The sequence below is a fragment of the Leptodactylus fuscus genome, chromosome 1, assembly GCF_031893055.1.
Source record: "Leptodactylus fuscus isolate aLepFus1 chromosome 1, aLepFus1.hap2, whole genome shotgun sequence".
Taxonomy (NCBI): Eukaryota; Metazoa; Chordata; class Amphibia; order Anura; family Leptodactylidae; genus Leptodactylus; species Leptodactylus fuscus.
This window is the reverse complement of record NC_134265.1, coordinates 7,425,867-7,443,567: the sequence shown is the minus strand read 5'-3', so window position 1 is coordinate 7,443,567 and position 17,701 is coordinate 7,425,867. Positions and strand designations below refer to the sequence as shown.

General features: G+C 45.3%; 2 protein-coding genes across 2 annotated transcripts in view; one reads left to right on the top strand and one right to left on the bottom strand.

Moving 5' to 3' along the window:
* The window catches only part of LOC142194383 (uncharacterized), a 386,321-nt gene that overhangs the window by 11,890 nt on the left and 356,730 nt on the right, over positions 1–17,701 (bottom strand). The gene's annotated exons all lie outside the window — the stretch shown is intronic.
* LOC142189670 (uncharacterized) overlaps positions 6,401–17,701 on the top strand; it is a 75,984-nt gene continuing 64,683 nt past the window's right edge. Inside the window, exons 1-2 of the mRNA XM_075262244.1 lie at positions 6,401–6,518; positions 7,174–8,213. Of these exons, the coding sequence (XP_075118345.1) occupies positions 6,428–6,518; positions 7,174–8,213 (1,131 nt within the window). The 5' untranslated portion in view covers positions 6,401–6,427. The remainder of the gene's footprint in view (positions 6,519–7,173; positions 8,214–17,701) is intronic.

The following is a 17,701-nucleotide window of genomic DNA, read 5'->3' as shown; positions in this document are numbered from 1 at the left end:
CCATTCCACTCAGGACACCCATGTACACCTGCCACTTGACGTTTCAGCCACCTTCCGGGACTACTAGGCCTCCTTGTACTTAGTTGAATCCGCCCCCCCCCCCCCCCTTGTTCCTGAGATGGTGTACCGCGATCACCTTCGCTCTTATCTCTCCTCATCGGGCCTCCCGTCACTGTCTTCAGCAGACTTGGAAAACTTAGAATCTCCCATCGTTGAAGAGGAGATATCCTTAGCAATCTCTAGCATGGCTATGGGAAAGGCTCCGGGCCCAGATGGCCTTACTCTGGTTTACTACAAGAAACTCGCCCCTGAGCTCCGACCCCAACTGATGAAAGTCTTCAACTCTCTCACCGATGGTTCGGCCCTTTGTCGAGACTCCCTGCGGTCGCACATCACGGTTATCCCCAAACCGGGGAAAGACCCTCTCCTCTGCCCTAGTTACTGACCCATATCGCTAATCAATGTAGCGCTCAAAATCCTGGCCAAGATCTTGGCGACCCGCTTATCCCCACTACTAGGTGACATCATCCACCCAGACCAGGCTGGCTTCCTGCCTCGCCGTGAGGCTCGAGACAACACCACCAAAGCCATCAACCTCATGTATGGGGCTAAACTTTCAAACACACCTCTTATGCTTCTCTCTACAGATGCCGAGAAAGCCTTTGACAGGGTTAACTGGCAATTCATGGAAGAATCCCTACTACATATTGGACTCCGGGAACACATGATGAGCTGGATTATGGCCCTGTACTCTCTCCACACAGCAATGGTCAGGGTGAATGGATTGTTGTCCCAGCCCTTTCCTATTTGAAACGGTACCAGACAAGGATGTCCATTGTCGCCTCTCGTCTTCGTCCTGACACTTGAACCCTTCCTTCGCCACATCTGAGCTGACCCAAACATCTCAGGTGTTGCTCACTCTGCTCGCCTATATAAGGTAGCGGCATATGCGGAAGACTTGCTGTTCTTTCTCTCCTCCCCTCATGTTTCTCTTCCGGCTTTAATGTCAGCCTTCCAGGATTATTCGGTGTGTTCTCGAACTTTAAGATTAATTTCTTGAAGTCGGAGGCCCTTAATGTGACTCTCCCCTCCTCCCAGGCCATATCCTTGAGTCAGTCCTTCCCTTTCCACTGGAAACCCTCTTCTCTTAAGTATTTGGGGGTATATCTCACTCCAGACCCGAAGACCTCTTTCGCTGCAACTTTCCCCCACTACTGGCCTCTATCAGAGCCGATTGCAATCACTGGTCCACTGGCGCCTTTACCTGGTTCGGGAGGTGCACCATATTCAAAATGAAGATCTTACCTCGCCTCCTCTACCTTATGCAGACGCTTCCCATCCAAATCCCTATGCCCTTTCTCAGGTCTCTCACCTCCACCCAACTACAATTTATCTGGTCAGACAGGCCTGCTCGAGTGGGTAAGGCCCTTCTCTTCCGCCCCAAAAACTTTGGTGGACTATCCCTCCCAGACCTGAAATCCTACTACTTGACCACTCACCTGGCACATGTTGTGGACTGGTGTAGGCATGCCATGTCCAAGCCTTGGGTCTACATTGAGCAGACATTCTCCCCGATCCCACTGCAGGTTGCCCCATGGTTAGACTCTTCCTCTTTGTCGTCCCTCTTCTCACATCCAACCATTGGTCCCACGTTCCCGATCTGCTCTAGATGTCTTGTCCGCTCCACCCTCCTTCCCAAGGATTCTCCTCTTTTCCCGGTACTAGGTAACCCTGACTTTCCACCCGGATTGCTCGACCGCGTCTTTCACAACTGGCGCCATCATGGGATCTTCTGTGTCTGTCACCTCCGAGATGTGGGATGGAATATGCTCTCAGGCCCTCAAGCTTCTCTTGAATTGCCTCCCCTAGACGCATGGCGGGAGATGCAGTTCCGCCACTTTCTGCGCTCCCCCCCCCCCCACGGAGTTCTGCACTGAACCTACCCCCTTAGAGAGGATCTGTGTCAGAAACAGTCTCCTCCGCCACTCTCTCTCACTAGTCTACCAACTGCTGATTGAGCCCCCGGAGTACTTTGTTCCCCCATTCATGCTTAAGTGGGAATCTGATTTGTCCCTTTCCCTTTCCCAGGACCAATGAAAACGTATCTTCTGCCTCTCTCATGCTACCAATATCAGCTCTCGCTACCAGGAGACCAACTACAAAAACCTGTCCCGTTGGTATAGAGTCCCCACGAGAGTAAAGACTATGTTTCTCCATGCCTCCTCCCTGTGTTGGCAATGTGGCGGAGAGGAGGACACCATGCTCCATATTTTTTGGTCTTGCCCAGCCCTGTCGTCCTTTTGGGAAGGGGTCAAGCAGATCACCCTCCAGCTCACCGAGACCTCCCACCACTTGGGCCCTGCTCTGTTTCTCCTCAACTACTGTGAGTCTCCTGTAAAAGTCTTTAAACGCTCCCTGCTCAGATTCCTGGTCCTCGCTGCCCAGGCATGTATCCTGCTTTTCTGGAAGCGAGTTGAACCTCCACCTTTGGATTTCGAAGGTCAACGAGATAATGCGCATGGAGAATCTCACCTCTTTCCTGCATGGCACAACTGAGGCGCACACCAGAACCTGGTTTTATTGGTTGATGTTTCAGCAATCTGGAGAGTATCGGACAGTACTGGGCTCTGATCCTCTCCCTGGCTGAAAGTCCTTCAGCCCACCACAACTACCTAGAGACTAGTCTCTTTGAAGCCTCCATCCCCGGGTCGGAGTCCGAGCTACCTGGCAGAAGTGGACGACTTAACCTGTCTCCTATCCACTCGCACCCACTCCCACCCTCTAACCCCCCATTACTGTTTGTGTGCCCCCCCTTTTTATATTTTATTTTTCTCTTTCTTCGTCCCTCTCCCTCCCCCCTTTTTTCTTCTTCTTTCTTTTCTTCTTCTCTCTCTCCTTATCGCTTTCTCTCCCCTCCCCCCACCCTTGTACTGCTCCCTATTGTCATTTCCACTTTATGACGATTTATTTCCTGTGTTTAACGATGTACCCTGACGTTCTCGGGACATTTGTTTGTCCTGTTACATGTTACTGTAGGTTTTATTTTCCCCTTGCAAATTCCTTAACGAAAACTCTGAATTACCTAAAAAACGAAGTGTGAAAGAAAAGTCGCCCAAACGCCCCAGTCTGAATTATTTTCCGGTTTCCCAGCACATTGTACAGAATAATAAATGGTACCATTATGGAGAACAATTTGTACCGCAATCATTAACCCCTCGTATGGCTGTGAGAGCGAAGAAATAACAAAGTTATGGGAGGCGGAGTCAAACACGGATAAATGTCACCGGCGGTAAGGGGTTAACCTAATGTTATGCGGTCCTGTGACATCATAAGCCGGGGGTAATAACATTCGGGTATACGGAGGCGTCTACACAGCGTAGATGGCAGGAACTTATAAGGAGCCAAAAGAGCTGAAGGTCTGGTCACTGGTATGATCACCTGGTCATGTGACTCCTTAACTCCTCCCATAAGAGTCACTGATCACATGACTGTGACATCACCACAGGTCCTGTAATATCGTGGCCGCTGTCCTGGAGGAGGTCTGTAACCCTTTACATAGTTTCTGGATTTCCCTTCCATGGGGTCACATGAGGACTTGTTTGTAATGGGGGGAGCTGGAGTTTTCATAGGAAGTATTTTGGGATATAACTGAGGCCACGTTCCCCCCTTTCAGTTTAATAACATCGGGCCCCATTATAGTCAGTCGGGGCGGTCGGGCTCTGCATGTGACAAACAATGGGAAAACTGACCCTAGTGTGAACCTGGCCCAATATATAGAATAAGTGTCCTAATGTCATGAGAAATAAAGCCGCCATATGTCTATTCTATCTGATATTATTGTCACTACATTCACCTGCGGCCTCTTATACTACACATTCTTACAATTATATATATATACTAGCAGGACCCTGCTTCCCACGGGTATATGTCATTTTTTGTTTGCATAGTGGCCCCATAAGAATTGCCCAGTTTTGCAGTGGTCTATTTTGTATGATGTTTGTGTGTATGTCCATAAGCGTCATGTGATCATGTGTATCTCATTTTGGATGTCAATGAAAAACCTGCGATCGTTTGTTAGGGAGACCTGGAGTAAAGCTGTGTGTATGTGACCTTGTGTATCAGTGTCATCCACAGCGCCCTACCCCTTTTAAAGCTGACATACAGCAGTGAAGAAAAATGTCTGGGTTGCTATGGAAACCTAGAGTAAAACTCTAATGTGTGGTACTTTGTGCAGAGCTGCGTATCTAATCCTCTGGCGTGTGGTATTGTGTGCAGTGGCATGTATCTAATCCTCTGGCATGTGTAACTGTGTGCTGACGTGCGTATCTAATCTTCTGGCACGTGGAACTGTGTGCAGGCGCGTGTATCTAATCCTCCGATATGTGGTACTGTGTGCAGACGTGCGTATCTAATCCTCTGATGCGTGTATCTCAGTTTGGATATCAGTGTTGGATTGTGCATGTGGAATAACCGTGTATATGGCAGTTGGAATATGAGTGAAAGACTTGCAGGTTTGGCTAATGAGGGGGTCATTGTTTTGGGAATGATGTATCTCAGCAATGATACAATCGAGTGAGTTGAGGCCTCATCTTAAACCTTCCTGGACACCTGAAGTATCCGTGTGCCAAATTTGGTGAAGATCGGTCCAGTCGTTTGGTTGCGCATAAAGAACAGACAGACAGGAATTCATTTTTATAATACAGAGAGTAGAGATGAGCGAGTAGTAATCGATCGAATACTCGTATCGGTCGAATACCACGCAGGAAAATTCCACTGAATTCAACGCAAAAACCTCCTCGTGCTCCTCATCCTGCTACTTCCGGAACTTGTAGGATCCAAGGTGACGAACTTTGGTTTCCATGGAAACTGGAACAACATTCCCGTTTTTTCCCCATAGACTATAATAGGATTCGATATTCGAACGAATACTACTCGCTCATCTCTAATAGAGAGATATCTTACTAATATTATAAATGTGAAAGTTTGTGTTTGGATGTTTGTTCCTCAATCACGCAAAAACGGCTAGCAAACTGTCCATTTGGTTTTAAAGTGTGTCAGCACTGCCTGGAGCAGATCAGATACTATGCAAATGCATGTACATAATGGACTGAGGGTTAGCTGAGTGTTTACATAGAGAGATAACAGACCTGGCTTTATCTGCTGCTGCAAGTGCAATGTAATGTAGTATGTGAGGTTACAAACTATGTGCCAAATTTCAGTCAGATCCATTTTTGCATGATTGAGTAATATTAGTAGGATATACAGTATATACAGACCTCCTGATATATATATACTTGTGTAGTGATTACATTGTCTCATCTTCTCTCCATTCAGGTTCCTACAATATAGAATCCTCTCAGTATCTTCTATAGAAGAGAATATTCCGGATTGATCCATCAAGGATGGAAAGAGACAGGAACAAGATGGCGGAAAGTCTATTAAATCTCACCCTAGAGATCATCTACCAGCTTACTGGAGAGGTGAGAGATTCTGATGATGTCATCATGACATCATTCTTATCTATAGTAATAACAGATGATATGACTGGAGAGGTGATGGACTCTGGACATGTATGTAGTGAGATTTATTAATGTGTCTCCCCATAACCAGGATTACACAGTAGTGAAGAAGACCTCTAGTGGGCGCTGTCAGGCTCCTGTGTATGATGGATATGGAGGAACCCTGAGCCCAATCCTGGAGCCTCCACCTCACCCCCTGATACAGGAGGAGATCAATGGACAGAAGATCCTAGAACTCACCCACAAGATGCTGGAGCTGCTGACTGGAGAGGTGACACTGCTGGGAATGCTGGGACATTATACAGTAACTGGAGGGGTCGGGGTGATGACTGTATCATTGTGTTGTCAGGTTCCTATAAGGTGTCAGGATGTCGCTGTCTATTTCTCCATGGAGGAGTGGGAGTATTTAGAAGGACACAAGGATCTGTACAAGGAGGTGATGATGGAGGACCAGCAGCCCCTCACATCAGCAGGTAATAGACATGACTATATACACATGGACTTCCATTATTTGTATGTACAGAATGAATTCAGTCCCTGTCTGTGTTTCCTACAGGTAGATCCAGTAAGAGGACAACACCGGAGAGATGTCCCAGTCCTCTTCTTCCACAGGATGATGATCAGGTAGATGGAGATATTCCCTATGATGTGTAGACGGGCTGTGAAGTCCTTGTGGTCAGTCTTGTTGTATCCAGCAGTATTATATGGTTATATACATGGGCGGTGTCATTGAGCCGCCATCTAATATGTTTCTCCGGCTTCTCACAGACCTGCAGCTACTGTCAGGACATCTTTCATCTTCTTGCGGATTAATGATCTAGAACATTCTCTGTGACTTCCCCATTTGTCCGGTGACTTTTACATTATTTGTTTCCCAGATTTTCCATCAGGATAAAGATGTGAGCGACATGAATGCTATATCTATGAGAATAAAGGAAGAGCCCTATGTGAGTGGTGATGAGGAGTGTGAGGAGGACATTCCTACAGGGACCCGCCCAGGTGAGGAGTCACCACTATATAATGCATAGTGAGGGACTGCAGGTGCAATTGGGCCTAAATGCCCAACAAAAGCCTATAAAATGAAACCTAAGATTTCTCTGTAGAAGTCCCTGGGTCTCAAATAATGATGCTCTGTGAGGCAGAAGGGGGTGTTGATCTGCCATGGGCTACGCTCGTGATACTGGGAGTTCAATAGGGGAAAAACAACAGAAGAAATGATAACCCAACAACAGAGGTGGGGGGGGGGGGGAGGGAGGAAAAAGAGGAGAAGGGTACCATGGAACCCATCATTGTAGAGAACGGCCGAGGAGGAAAACTTTCCCTCCCAGACAGAGGACTTTAGGAAATTTAGAACACTTGTCAAAACTTCTGAAACAGAATCTAAGGCTTTCAAACAGCTATATCTTTTGAGAATTGTGGAGGAATCTTCCGCCAACAATGTCTCCATTCTCTGGATTTGGCTGAGTTCCTTAATCCACTCAACTACAGTAGCGGCGCAAGAGCTACACCAATGGCTAGGAATAACTGATTTAGCAGTCATAAGGAAATGTCTTTTGTTTGTATCAGAGACGGATTCTCCAGTGGAAGATCAGTGTAGAAGATACTTGTAAGGTTATGTCATTCAAAAATAGTAAGACTTTTTTTTTCATGACAGATGACTGTACCAGGAGCTCAGAGGGACATCTGATATCTACAGATTATAAAGCAGAGGATCATGGTATCACACAAGATCCATATGAAGAGCATGCCATTACCCCAGATCTACCCTCAGCTATTCAGGAGAAAGATAATTCATCACAGTCTGTTAAGAAAAATAAAAAATGCAAAACAGCTGTTATACATCAGAGAACTCACACAGGGGATAAGCCATATTCGTGCCCTGAATGTGGGAAATGTTTTACTCATAAATCACATCTTGCTCAACATCAAAGAACTCACACAGGAGAGAAGCCATATGCATGCCCAGAATGTGGGAAATGTTTTGCTCGGAAATCACATCTTGTTGAACATCAAAGAACTCACACAGGGGAGAAGCCATTTTCATGTTCAGAATGTAGAAAATGTTATACGCGGAAATCACATCTTGTTGAACATCAAAGAACTCACACAGGAGAGAAGCCATATTCATGCCCAGAATGTGGGAAATGTTTTACCAGTCAATCAGTTCTTGTTGAACATCAGAGAATTCATACAGGGGAAAAGCCATATCCATGCACAGAATGTGGGAAATGTTTTGCATATAAATCACATCTTGTTACACATCGGAGAATTCACACAGGAGAGAAGCCATATTCATGCCCAGCATGTGAGAAATGTTTTGCCGATAAATCATATCTTGTTAGACATCAGAGCCGTCACACAGGTGAGAAGCCATATTCATGCCCAGAATGTGAGAAATGTTTTACCTCTAAATCAAAAATGATTACACATCAAAGAATTCACACGGGAGAGAAGCCATTTTCATGTTCAGAATGTGGGAATTGTTTTGCCGATAAACCACATCTTGTTAGACATCAGAGCAGTCACACAGGTGAGAAGCCATATTCATGCCCAGAATGTGGGAAATGTTTTGTATGTAAAGCACATCTTGTTCGACATCAAATAATTCATGCAGGGGAGAAGCCATATTCATGTTCAGAATGTGGGAAATGTTTTACTCAGAAATTCTATCTTTTTAGACATCAAAAGATTCACATAAGGGAGAAGCCATACTGAATGTTGGAAATGTTTTGCCTCTAAATCATATCTTGTTACACATCAAAGAACTCACACAGGAGAGAAGCCATATTCATGTGGGAAATGTTTTACCTCTAAAGTCAATCTGTTTAAACATCAAGGAAATCACACAGAAGAAAATTCCTTTTTCATGAATATTTTACCTCCCCCCCCATTCACATCTTAAAACATTAACAGCTCACCTTGAGAAGGAGCCATTTTCTTTTTTTGTTAAACTCGTTGACAATTAGAGTAAGAATAATATATTTGGACCCCTAAAATATAACCTATTCACTAGGAGATGGACTAGGGCCACATGGATTACCACTGCTAGATTGGTCAGTGGCTTACATTTTTATATTGGTTTCCTAGTGAGTCCCTAGTGAAGTAACTTACCGGTCCCATAGTACAGTTATTTGCAGGACAATTTATATAATATTCTTCATCCTGGGTTTAGGTTTCTACACCTACCAGAATCAGGCTATTAGGTTGATGGCCGAGCCCAGATGATTTGATAATTTGTCCTTGTACAGTTACATGCACTCTATATCTTTAATGCTATATATTGTGATCCTAATTGGGTACAATAATCTCTAGGGCAGTGGTTCTCAACCTGTGGGTCGCGACCCCGGCGGGGGTCGAACGACCAAAACACAGGGGTCACCTAAAGCTATCGGAAAATACAGATTTCTGATGGCTTTAGCCCAGGGGTTCTCAAACTATGGCCCACGGGCCACATGCGGCCAGAGGACATTTATCTGGCTCGCCGCATGTGGCCCGCACACCATCGCCTGGATCGCAAAATGCACATACAACTGAAAGCTGTTGCGGTTGTGCGGCCTACACTGACTGCAGAGAGTGACCTCTGCCCCGACGCAGGCGCGATGATGTCATCGCGCTTGCAGTCTGAAGGAGAAGGACGCTCTTCGTGGGTACGTATAATCAAGTGTGTGATTGTATGTGTTGGTTTGTGTGTGTTTGTTGTACTGAGGAGCATATAATACAGTGTGTGGGGGGGTACTAAGGAGCATATAATACAGTGGGGGGGGTACTGAGGAGCATATAATACAGTGGGGGGGTACTGAGGGGCATATAATACAGTGGGGTGGGGGGGTACTGAGGAGCATATAATACAGTGGGGGGGTACTGAGGAGCATATAATACAGTGGGGTGGGGAGTACTGAGGAGCATATAATACAGTGGGGTGGGGGGGTACTGAGGAGCATATAATACAGTGGGGTGGGGGGGTACTGAGGAGCATATAATACAGGGGGGGGGTACTGAGGAGCATATAATACAGTGGCGTGGGGGGTACTGAGGAGCATATAATACAGGGGGGGTACTGAGGAGCATATAATACAGTGGGGGGGGGGTACTGAGGAGCATATAATACAGGGGGGGGTACTGAGGAGCATATAATACAGTGAGGTATATATAATTAAATATTGTTTTTGTGATTAATCACTGTTTAAATTTTGTTTGATTTGTAGCATGAGAATACATAATGCATATCAGGTATTTACATTCCAAATCATAACCATAGCAAAATTACAGTTGTGAAGCAGCCACCAAAATTATTTTTTGGTTTGGGGTCACCGCAACATGAGGAACTGTATTGTGGGGTCACAGCATAAGAAAGGTTGAGAACCACTGGACTAGGGCAACAGGGTTATCATTTATTCTATTCTAGCGCTATCTTGTAACATACTGAGACTTAGGCTAATATTGTCCGCGTGTTACATACAGTCCTATGAAAAAGTTTGGGCACCCCTATTAATCTTAATCATTTTTAGTTCTAAATATTTTGGTGTTTACCACAGCCATTTCAGTTTGATATATCTAATAACCAATGGACACAGTAATATTTCAGGATTGAAAAGAGGTTTATTGTACTAACAGAAAATGTGCAATATGCATTAAACCAAAATTTGACCTGTGCAAAAGTATGGGCACCTCAACAGAAAAGTGACATTAATATTTAGTAGATTCTCCTTTTGCAAAGATAACAGCCTCTAGTCGCTTCCTGTAGCTTTTAATCAGTTCCTGGATCCTGGATGAAGGGATTTTGGACCATTCCTCTTTACAAAACAATTCAAGTTCAGTTAAGTTTGATGGTCGCCGAGCATGGACAGCCCGCTTCAAATCATCCCACAGATGTTCAATGATATTCAGGTCTGGGGACTGGGATGGCCATTCCAGAACATTGTAATTGTTCCTCTGCATGAATGCCTGAGGATTTGGAGCGGTGTTTTGGATCATTGTCTTGCTGAAATATCCATCCCCGGCGTAACTTCAACTTCGTCACTGATTCTTGAACATTATTCTCAAGAATCTGCTGTGACCCTCAACTTTAACAAGATTCCCGGTGTCGGCATTGGCCATAAAGCCCCAAAGCATGATGGAACCTCCACCAAATTTTACCGTGGGTAGCAAGTGTTTTTCTTGGAATGCTGTTTTTTTTGGACGCCATGCATAACGCCTTTTTGTATGACCAAACAACTCAATCTTTGTTTCATCAGTCCACAGGACCTTCTTCCAAAATGAAGCTGGCTTGTCCAAATGTGCTTTTGCATACCTCAGGCGACTCTATTTGTGGCATGCTTGCAGAAACGGCTTCTTTCTCATCACTCTCCCATACAGCTTCTATTTGTGCAAAATGCGCTGTATAGTTGACCGATGCACAGTGACACCATCTGCAGCAAGATGATGCTGCAGCTCTTTGGAGATGGTCTGTGGATTGTCCTTGACTGTTCTCTCCATTCTTCTTCTCTGCCTTTCTGATATTTTTCTTGGCCTGCCACTTCTGGGCTTAACAAGAACTGTCCCTGTGGTCTTCCATTTCCTTACTATGTTCCTCACAGTGGAAACTGACAGGTTAAATCTCTGAGACAACGTTTTGTATCCTTCCCCTGAACAACTATGTTGAACAATCTTTGTTTTCAGATCATTTGAGAGCGGGCTGTCCATGCTCAGCGACCATCTAACTTAACTGAACTTGAATTGTTTTGTAGAAAGAAATGGTCCAAAATACCTTCATCCAGGATCTGATTAAAAGCTACAGGAAGCGACTAGAGGCTGTTATCTTTGCAAAAGGAGGATGTACTAAATATTAATGTCACTTTTCTGTTGAGGTGCCCATACTTTTGCACCAGTCAAATTTTGGTTTAATGCATATTGCACATTTTCTGTTAATACAATAAACCTCATTTCAATCCTGAAATATTACTGTGTCCATCAGTTATTAGATATATCAAACTGAAATGGCTGCTGCAAATACCAAAATATTTAGAACTAAAAATGATTAAGATTAATAGGGGTGCCCAAACTTTTTCATAGGACTGTACAATTTTTAGTTTACTTGCACCTGTTCCTATATCATATCTAATAAAGGTTATGTTGTAGGGGTCCTATTTTCATTGAGTTTTGTAATTTTATTGGCTCCTCCCACCATCAGTGGTTTAGTCTTCTGTATATTCTTCTAAACTACCATATGCAGTGAAACCTCTCCAGACCATCAATCCTTGGAGAAATCCCTATAATAGTAAATGGTGCAGTAACAGACACTGATGATGAGATGTCAATCTGTCCTGTGTAATCGGTATGGTAAGGACTATGTGCAGGCTAATGCTAAGTCAATTAGTGCTCATCTAATTAGCAAGCCAGGGGCACTGACCATCGCAGACATGGCGGCAGCGGACCTGGCTGATCAAAAAGTCTATAAGAAACGATGCCGCCGCAGGTGAGAGGTTGCAGGAAGCAGCTTGGAGGTCGGGGGGGGGGGGGGGGGGACGGACGGACATATGATGAGGTTCATGATTCTGTTGTCAGACTCTTGGAGTCACAACTTACTGTGGGGTCTGTCCCTGTCTCCTTTCTCCACCGCCAGGCTTTATCAGTTCGGTATTATTATTCTCCCTATGGTTGTATGTATTTGTCTTTATGTTCTTCCATCTTTATATTGTAAAGCACTCTACCTTTCTTACATATATTAAATCTAACATTGAATAGGATTGTCCTCTAATTTCCCCACAAATCCGAAGAGTGAAGCCGTGTTACCCTGCTGTGTGCTAGTTGTGCTATGGGCATACTCATGTCTCGTGATAAGATAAGATAATCCTTTATTAGTCCCACCATGGGGATAGTCAGTGTGTTACAGCAGCAGAATAATACGGATACAGGATAATAACAGTAATATATTACAGAAGGAGACACATAAGCTCAGACTAGCAGATAGAAGAAAAATACTAGGAGTCAGAGCAACTAAGGAAGAGAAGACTTCAGGATCATTTAGTTCTCTGTGCGGAGTGATCTTGGCTTATCCTGATGTAGATTATACAACCTGACTGCAGTTGGGAGGAAGGATCTCCGATTGTTCCTTCTCACACTTGGGGTGAAGCAGTCGGTCACTGACAGTACTGCCCAGTGCTATCACGGTCTCATTCATAGGGTGGGATTTGTTCTCCGGCATGGAGGTCACCAAGGACAGTGTCCTTCTGTCACCCACCACCTGTACTGGGTCCAGGGGGCCCCCAGGCCAGAGCTGGCCCTCCTGATCAGCCTGTCAAGTCTATTTCTGTCCCTGGCCGGTATACTACTTCCCTAGCAGGCTACACCGAAGAAGATGGCTGAAGCAACCACAGATTTGAAGAAGGCCCTAAGAAGTGGCCCCTGGACTCCGAAGGCCCTCAGCCTTCTAAGCAGGTAGAGTCTACTGTGACCCTTTCTGTGCAGCGCCTCCAGGTGACCAGCCCAGTCCAGCTTATTATTGAGGAGCACACTCAGGTACTTATAGTTCTTACTTTATCAATGCCCGTCCCCTGGATCTCCACTGGAATCGGAGCACTTCTCTGCTTACTGAAGTCCACCACCATCTCCTTGGTCTTCCCAACATTAATCCTGAGGTGGTTCCGCTGGCACCATTCTACAAAATCCTGGTTTAAGTCTCTGTACTCCGTGTCGTCTCCGTCTACTATTGCAGAGTCATCGGAGTACTTTTAAGTGGTGAGGGCTGGCAGCTTTGTATAGATATGTGAGTGTAAGAGGGGCACTCTGGGCCTGTGTATCCTAGTGTGATAGGTGAGCTGTGAGTGTGGAAGCGGAGTACCCCTTTTATGATTGCATCTGGATGAAATGTGTGTGTGGTGAGTAAGGTCCACGGAGAACCCCCAGAACTGGTATGTAGTGAGCGCATATTAATACTTGCAGTGCTGTCACATAGTGACAAGTGGTCGTTATAATTACTTATCAAAATAAGGACAAGAAAATTCCGGAAATGAGTTTGTGCACAAAAGATCCTTATTATTATAGGACAGACATCAGTACATGCAACATCTTATATCAACATATTCACAATAGGAACCTTTTTTGGACAATGTTCTTATAATATCTGCACAATATGATCTACTGTATTAATATTCATAGAAATCTATAAACCAAAAGACTTTAAGTTAACAAGTCAAGAACTTCTTGTATTACTTCTCTAGCTGAGGGAAAAGAAAAGTAAAGAGGCAGGTTGGGGGCACAGGGCCATGCTAACTAAGGGTTGTGTCTAACGAACCCACCAACTCTTGGCTGGGGGTGTCTGATGTGATTTGGGATGAAGCAAAGAGAGTCAACCATTCTACAACCGTTGGGTTACTGGTCAAGACACGACCACTAGCCGACACTGGGAGCTCAGACCACTGTGAGTGCCACGCCCCCTTACTTTGCTGCGACCTGTGCCTGCACCAGTAACATTTTCCCAAAACAATGATCCCCATTAGCCAATACAAACTTGCAAGTCTTTCACTCATATACCAACTGCCATACACACTGTCACTCCACATGCACAATCCAACACTGATATCCAAACTGAGATACACGCATCAGAGGATTAGATACATGGCTCAGCACACAGAACCACATGACGGAGGATTAAATACCCGCATCTGCAGAAAGTACCACACACCGGAGGATTAGAATTGCATGTCAGCACACAGTAACTCACACCGGAGGATTAGATACGTTCTTCTACACACACTACCAAATGCTGGAGGATTAGATACATGGCTCAGCTCACAGTATCACATGCCGGAGGATTGGATATGTGCATCAGCACACAGTTCCACACGCCGGAGGATTAAATATGCGTGTCTGCAAACAGTACCACATGCCAGAGGACTAGATATGCGCGTCAGCACACAATACTACACGCCGGAGGATTAGTTACGCGTGCCAGCACACAGTACCACACGCTGGAGGATTAGATAAGTGCATCTGCACAAATTACCACACGCTGGAGGATTAGATACACACATCTGCACACAGTTCCACACGCCGGAGGATTAGATATGTGCATCTGCACAAATTACCACATGCCGGAGGATTAGATACGCACGTCTGCACACAATACCACATGCCGGAGGATTAGATATGTGCATTTGCCCACAGTTCTACACACTGGAGGATTAGATATACGCAGCTCTGCGCATAGTACCACATGCTGGAGAATTAGATACACGCCTCTGCACACAGTACCACACGCTGGAGGATTACATACGTGCATCTGCACAAATTACCACACGCTGGAGAATTAGATACGCACATCTGCACACAGTTCCACACGCCAGAGGATTAGATATGTGCATCTGTACAAATTACCACATGCCGGAGGATTAGATACACACGTCTGCACACAATACCACATGCCGGAGGATTAGATATGTGCATTTGCACACAGTTCTGCACGCTGGAGGATTAGATATACGCAGCTCTGCGCATAGTACCACATGCCGGAGAATTAGATACCCACCTCTGCACACAGTACCACACGCTGGAGGATTAGATTCGCGCGTCTGGACACAGTACCACAAGCCGGAGGATTAGATACACACATATATATATATATGTACTAAACTGTGTACTATTCAGTGTATTATGCTGTGGTACTATACCGTGTACTATCCTCTGGTAATATACTATGTTCTATACTGTGTACTATACTGGGTTCTATACTTTGATACTATACTGTGGTACAATACAATACAATACAAAGAAGCTTTATTGGCACATACAAATAGGTATTTGGCATTACTAAAGCAAGTAGAGTTGGTGGGGTTGGGGTGGGTGGATGGGTGAGAGGGTGGGTGGTTTGGATGTACAATAGTCCTGTGAGTCTCGTTCTCGTTTGGTGGCAGGGGAACAATGGACATGTGGTGGGTATGGGCAGGCGTAGGGTGGATGGGTGGGTGATTTGGGGTATAATAGTTTTTGGGATCTCACCTTCCCCTCAGTTGGTGGCAGGTGGACACATATTGGGCAGCGATCTCCACAGTGGACTCCTCTTTTCCTAGTAGGATGTAGAGTTTCCTCTTCTTGTCTGCAGATGTGAAGTTTGGGATGTGAGCTGGGAGTCTTTGGTAGTAGACGACCCTCACAGCTGAGTATTTGTTTCAGTGTAGCAGGAAATGGGTCTCGTCTTCTACGGTCCCCTGGGCACAGTGTTGACAGAGTTTGTTCTCCCGTGGCTTGAACGTCTGCCTGTGTCGCCCCGTTTCTATCTCTAGGTTGTGGGCGCTCAGTCTGTGCCGGCTCTGGGTCTGTCTGTGTTTGGGGTGGAGTATTTTTTCCAGGTAGGTGGCCATGGTGTAGTCCCTTTTGTAGTGACTGGTACACGGTGAGTTTCTTGGAGTTATTTATTTTGTTTCTCCACTTTTCGATGTACTGATCTTTGCTTCTCTCTATGGCCCCCTTTATTTGGGCCTTGATCGTAGCTTGTTGTGGTTTTGGTGTGGCGGTTGACTGTTGTTGGGAAGGAGGGTGCCAGGTTTATTCAGGGCTCTGTGGCTTAGCCAGGCTTAGTGGTGTAGTAGTCGGGGTTGCTGCCCTGGATGTGTGCCTGGAATGATAGTGCCCTCTTCTGCATAGTGAGCCATAGGGGGAGCCTGCCTAATTCTGTCCAGCATGCTATGTTGGAAGCGCTGTGGTGGACACGGGGCAGGTATTTGCAGAACTCCAGGTGGAAGGTCTCTGTTGGGCTAGAGTCCTATTTTGGCTGGTCTGGGTAGTTTGCTGAGCCCCAGACATCGCTGCCCTAGAGCTGCCAGACCCTCACCGGTGGTTTGAGGTGGTACAGTTGTCTTCTGATGGCGTAGAAGGTTCTGCAGGCTTTTCCTTTCAGGGTTTCTATTGCTACTTTGAAGCTCCCTGATTGGTTGAGCTCCAGCCCCAGGTAGCTGTAGCTGCTGTTTCTCTCCAGTGTGGAGCCGTTTAGTGTGAGGTGGGGGATGGGTTTTTTTGTTGCCCTTGTTCTGGAACACCATGACTTTGGTTTTCTTGTGGTTTATGGGAAGTGCCCATGTGGCGCTGAATTTATCCAGCACTGCCAGGCTGTCTTGGAGGCTCCTCTCTGTGGGGGACAGGAGTAAGAGATCGTCTGCGTATAGTAGGAACTTCACCTTACGGTGAATTTAATTAAATTTACTTGAGAAAGGAGCCTAGAGTTCCGAAACGTTGTAATCTGTCATCATTATTAGTTAGCTATTAAAAAGGTATCAACTACTGAAGACTATCAAGTTTTTTGTTTTTTTATATTGTCTAAGTTCTTTGATTTCTGTAGGATGACATGAACCCATGTGAGACATTCATTCCATTCTCCAGAGTGTTAAATAAGGTCATGCTCTTGTACTCATAAATCCGTCTGTTCTTCTTGGATTTAAAATTCCCTCTTAAAATCAAAATTTTCATGTCACTGGTGATATTATGATCTTCGTTACAGAAATGTTTTGGCACGGGAAGGTCCATTCTTTGTTCTCTAATTGTATGGCGGTGTGCGTTCATTCTCATTCTGAGCTTCTGACCTGTCTCTCCAACATACAGATTATCAGTGGAACATTTGGTGCACATTATTAAATACACTACATTAGGTGTGTTACAGGTGAACGTACCTGGGATTTTATATTCCCTGTTAGAGTTTGGTATCTCTATCCTGTCAGTGGTCAGTATGTGCGGGCAGGTTTTGCATCTTTTCTGTCCGCATGGGAATGTTCCTGTGTTAGTTGGAGGTGACAGTGAGCTGCTGACAACCATATTCCTGAGGTTTGGTGGTTGTCTGTAGCACAGGAGAGGGGGATCTGGAAATATGGATGTTAGATGGTGGTCTTTTTGTAGTAGTGGATGTCATTTGCGTGTGATTCCTCTCTGCGTCTCCAGGTGTGAGTTATATGTGACGACCAGGGGCACCCGATTGTTCTCCTGTTTGGTATTGTATTTTAATAAATCCCATCTTGGTACTCTGGTGGCCCTGGTGATTTGGTTATCAATTGCTCTTGGATGGTAACCCTGCCTCAAGAATGTGTTTTTGAGGCCTCCAAGGTGTTTGTCTCTATCTGCAGGGTTTGAGCATATGCGATGGTATCTGATGGCCTGGCTGTATACAATGGAGTTCTTTATGTGTTTCAGATGAAAGCTATCCCATCTCCTTCTCTGAA